The sequence below is a fragment of the Penaeus monodon genome, chromosome 37 (genome assembly GCF_015228065.2).
Source record: "Penaeus monodon isolate SGIC_2016 chromosome 37, NSTDA_Pmon_1, whole genome shotgun sequence".
NCBI lineage: Eukaryota > Metazoa > Arthropoda > Malacostraca > Decapoda > Penaeidae > Penaeus > Penaeus monodon.
In genome coordinates this window covers 13,092,771-13,097,334 of record NC_051422.1, presented here as the reverse complement: position 1 = coordinate 13,097,334, position 4,564 = coordinate 13,092,771, and the positions used below count along the sequence as shown (strand labels likewise).

General features: G+C 41.7%; 1 protein-coding gene across 1 annotated transcript; it reads right to left on the bottom strand.

Moving 5' to 3' along the window:
• Positions 1-394: 394 nt before the first annotated feature.
• On the bottom strand, positions 395-1,767 carry LOC119596218. The gene is made up of 4 exons (XM_037945388.1): positions 1,759-1,767; positions 1,382-1,446; positions 1,146-1,305; positions 395-955 (listed from the first exon to the last, which is right to left on the bottom strand). Exons 1-4 carry the CDS (start codon positions 1,765-1,767, stop codon positions 395-397), a joined length of 795 nt encoding a protein of 264 aa, XP_037801316.1.
• Between the last annotated feature and the right edge of the window lie 2,797 nt (positions 1,768-4,564).

Below are 4,564 nucleotides of genomic sequence, written 5' to 3'. Positions count from 1 at the left end.
AGAATCAGGCACACAAGACCCGACTCAAAGTGAAGTACTTTGTGTGGGATGCCAAGAGCCATATGTAGTGGAAAGATGTGCAACATTCTCAGACCAAAGATGTATGTACTTGTCTCCCCCATATACACTGAAAAATGTATTGGGATTGTGACATAGAAGGTCTTATTAGTTTCCTTAGGGAGACTAATATTTTCAATAAAATTTAATTATGCATAATATTTATGCAATAACTTTATATACTTAGAGCATAATATTTATTTTTTGATTTTTAATATATTTATTGTTATTTGTAAGATATTTATTGATAGATTTTTAAAGTTTTAAATATTCTAATATTTCTATCTAACAAGGTGTTCACCGCGAATGACCTTAGCTGTTGACGCTGCAGACAATTTTAAATAATCAAATCAAATCTCTCCGCAGGGTCGAATCTTTGCCACACCCGGCGGTTGTAATCGCGAGCCCATCCTCGTCGTGCCGTCTGTGCTGCTTCCTTCGCTGTTCGTCTCGCATCTCTAAGGTTCGCTCTCAATATTTGGGTTGTCTCTTCATCAGCATCCTGCTCATTGGTTAGTCCTTGTGGGAAATATCCATCTTTCCCAGTGAGGAGATACAGAGGTTGTTGACCTACGCTTCTGTGCACTGCACTATTGAGGGCAAGTTGTACAAATGGTAGCATTTCATCCCGGTTATCAGGATACTCTCCAACCAGTGTAGATAATGCATCCTTCACTACCCTATTGCTCCTCTCTATCATTCCATTTGCCTCAGGATGATACCGAGTCGTATAGTGCTTTTGGGTTTGGATTATCTGGCAGACCTGAGAAAACAGTCGATTGTGAAATTCTCTCCCATTATCTGCTACTAACAGAGGGGGTGGACTAAATAATGTTACATATTCCTTGATAAATACATCAGCCACAGTCTGGGCTTCCTTGTTTGGCAGGGGAATTAGCTGCAAGTATCTTGTAAAGTGGTCAATAATTGACAAGAGGTACCTGTTGCATCAGGTAGATCCCATCAAATCTATCAAGTCAACTGATACCCTTTCCATTGGCTGAGAGACTTTAGGCATGGAAGCCAGTGGAGCCCTTCTTCCAGCACGGCCTTTTCTACGTTGACAAACTAGACAAGAATTGACATACTTTTTGGTCTCGCCTAGCATTTGAGGGAAGTAGTAATGATCCCTGAGACGACATTAAGTCCGGAATATTCCTGGATGAGCAGCGGCTGCATCTGCATGGATAGCATCCAGAGCCATGGTCCGTAGAGTATGTTGAATAACCAGCTGGCTGACAACCCTTCCTGGAGATGGTATAGGAGATTGTCTCTCATTTCAAACTCTTCCAGTTTGAGCGGGATCCTCTGTCGGGACACTCACTGTTCCTGAAGGTAATTGCGAATCTTGCTCCATAATGGATCTTCCTGTTGAGCAGCAGCAACAGTCTGAGGATCCAATATCTCATCAATTGGGTATATCTTTCGACTTAGTAGATCAGACATATGATGTGAGGCACCATCAACTTTTAGTTATAAAATGAAAGTTTATGGCTCCAACGAATCATGCACAAGGACTTTTTCTTTCAAGAAAATATATGGACAAGTGGGCAGTGATCAGTCACAATCACAAACTGTATAGGTACAAATCAAATGTTCTTACTGCTTCAACTACCGCCAGGGCCTCCACATCAATAGTTTGGGACTTGTTCTATCCCTCCCAAAGTTTCCTGGAAAAATAGGCTACAGCATGAGATTTACCTTGGTCATCTCTTTGGATTAAGCAGGCACCAATGTACCTCAAAGGGACGATCAAAATCAGGCTGTTTGAGGATTGGTTCTGAAGCCAATTTGAGTTTTAAAACTTCAAAAGCTGCTTGCTGTATTGGTCCCCAGTGGAATGTTGCCTGTTTCTTCAGCAGTGATGATAAAGGAGCAGCGACAGCAGCGTAATCTTTGACATGTTTCCTGAAGAAGCCAGTTGCTCCCAGGAACTGGCATACTTGCTTCACGATCTGTGGGGCTGTCATTTGCAAAATGGCCTTCACTTTATCTGGATCTGGAAGGACTCCACTTGGGGTTATTAAATGACCTAAAAACATGAAGGTTCTCACTGCAAATTTACACTTTTTCTGATTGAGCCTGAATCCAGCCTTACCTAACAGACCCATGGTTTCATCAAGATGCTGGAGGTGTTCATCAAAATTTCTAGAGGGCACAACGACATCATAAAAAAATGCGAGGGTGTGAGTATAATACGGCATTAATTGCTCTCTGGAAGGTGGAAAGGGCTGTAGCCAGGCCAAAAGGCAGTCTTTTGTCGATCACCTTTATTGACCTCCACTGTCCAATAAGCAGATTTGGCATCTAAAACAGTGAACCAATGAGTACCGGCTAGTCTGTCTATAGTTTCATCAAGCCTAGGCATGATCTTGTTAAGGTTACGAAAGTCTATACAAAACCTTATTCCTTCATCTTTCTTCCACACCAGGACCACAGGAGAGAGCTATGGTGAGGTAGAAGGCTTGATTATACCCTCACGCAACATTGCTTCACATTCTTGCCATATGGTGTCTTGTGCACTTTCTGGCAGCCTCCACTGTCGGGTACGGATAGGCCCATCTGAAGTTTGTAATATTGTGGTTAATGTCTGGGATACACCTTACAGGGTATCCTTATCAAAGAGATTAAAATGCTTCTCCAAGACCTTGAATAACATCTCACGCCTCACTGCTCCTAGATGTTCCAGGTTCTCAATTGGAATTTCCCTTCACCCCAGAAGGAGTTTCAATATTATACACATCCATGCTTACTGTGGAAAGATATCAAAGTCACTGCGTGAATAACAAAGTCACCAAAACCATAGTGCTCATCAAATTCATCAGGGAAGTCCTCCCAAGTCACAGTATCACTATGTTCAGTATCACCTGGAATGTCGACCGAGTCATTATTTGAATAAACATTCTCATCCCTGATACACTGGCCAAACTCATTCCCACTTCTGGGAACCAATACCTTTGCAGTCTTTCCTTGCACAAATCCATGTGGATTAGTGAATTCCTTGGGTCTAAGAAACAAGTGCACAATATATCACTTACATGCATCTGAACAAGAGGACGACCACGGCTATTTTGTTTCTCCAGAACCATTACCTTGTGAGCCTGGGGTTTGGTTTTCGGATCTTTGTCTCTGTTCAATTGGTCTCCCTGTATGAATCCCCTCACATGCTGGTGAATACCCTGTCCGGCTGTGAGACGGGGAAAAGGGACATTGTCTGGCAAAATGGCCTGTTTCTTGACAATTAAAGCATCTAAGAGCCCTCTGATGCAATCTGCACTCTTCAGTATTATGAATTGGTTTGATGATACTGACAATACTTTCCATTGAAGCAACCTGCCTTAATCGTGCTGGTCAGGAATCATGAGCATTTGGGACTGAAGGTCCATCTCTGGAAGTAGTCATATGCAAGTTCCAAATGCGTTGTGCTGCATCTACAAGGGAGGGCAAAGAATCGTCTTCCTTTAAATCCAAGGCTTCTCTTAACCAGTGGGAAGTCCTTGAAGAAATGCCTTCTGATAATTCATCTGGCACACTTATTGCAATTGGGTAATCTTGATAGCCTTGGTAAACCAAAACCCCTCGATCGAGACAAAAAAAATCTAAAGGGGCTTGGCCTGCCGCTAATCTTAAGCTTTGCAAATGTTTAAAAATCTCAGTGCTAGAGCAAGTTCCCCGAAATTTAGCTCTTACTAAAGCCTTAAAATCTAACCAGATGGTAATACCATAAAAAATTGGCGAATTTATAATAAATCTGCAGTCCCCCTGCAAGAAGCTCACGCTGCGCGAATGTAAGCTACTACACTTGCAGGGTTCACAATATTTTCTATAGCTCTCAGCCACGACTCTACTTCTTGATTCCTCCTTAGAGGGAAAGCTGCCGATATTTTCTGCTTTAAAGTGCAGTACAGAATCTTCTCTATGAACTACGCATTCTACTGTCGGGGTGATAGGTGCCAGATTAGAAGAATTATGAGGGCTGACTTCCTGTAGCAAGTTCTCATATCGTTCAGCAAGAGTAGCACAATGCTGTTCGAATTCATTGCACAGAGTGGTTAGCTCTTCATACATTGAAAGATCCATGTTAACTGGATTGTTATCAATAGGCACAGTAGTATTACTTGAATTAGACATACTGAGATTTCCTTTACTTTGTCTGAGTTTTTTGTTTCTGTTTCCGACCTTAACCTGGTTAATTCGTCCACGAAACGCAAGGTATTATGTACTTAATACTGGTTCAGCAAATTAAATTACCCCTCATGAAAATATCCAAAACCATGCATTAAGGTACAAACAATAGAAAAGCTCTAAAATGCGAATACTCTATCCAAGGCTAATATTATAACAGCAGTTCAATATCCATAAATCTGATGCCCACTTAATCATGAATAGTACGAAATCTAGCTGCCACCACCTGGTTAATTCGTCCAGGAACGCAAGGTATTATGTACTTAAAGGAAAGGGTATGTTGAAGGGTGTGAGCGAAGTTATAGAAAGCAAGTGTAAGTGT

Bases quoted from the DNA above. Each gene is read 5' to 3' on its own strand.
- LOC119596218 (XM_037945388.1), bottom strand. The intron at 1,306-1,381 runs GTGAGTGTCCCG...TACCATCTCCAG, and splicing joins CGCAATTACCTTCAGGAACA to GAAGGGTTGTCAGCCAGCTG. The intron at 956-1,145 runs GTATGTCAATTC...AGATACTTGCAG, and splicing joins ATGCTAGGCGAGACCAAAAA to CTAATTCCCCTGCCAAACAA.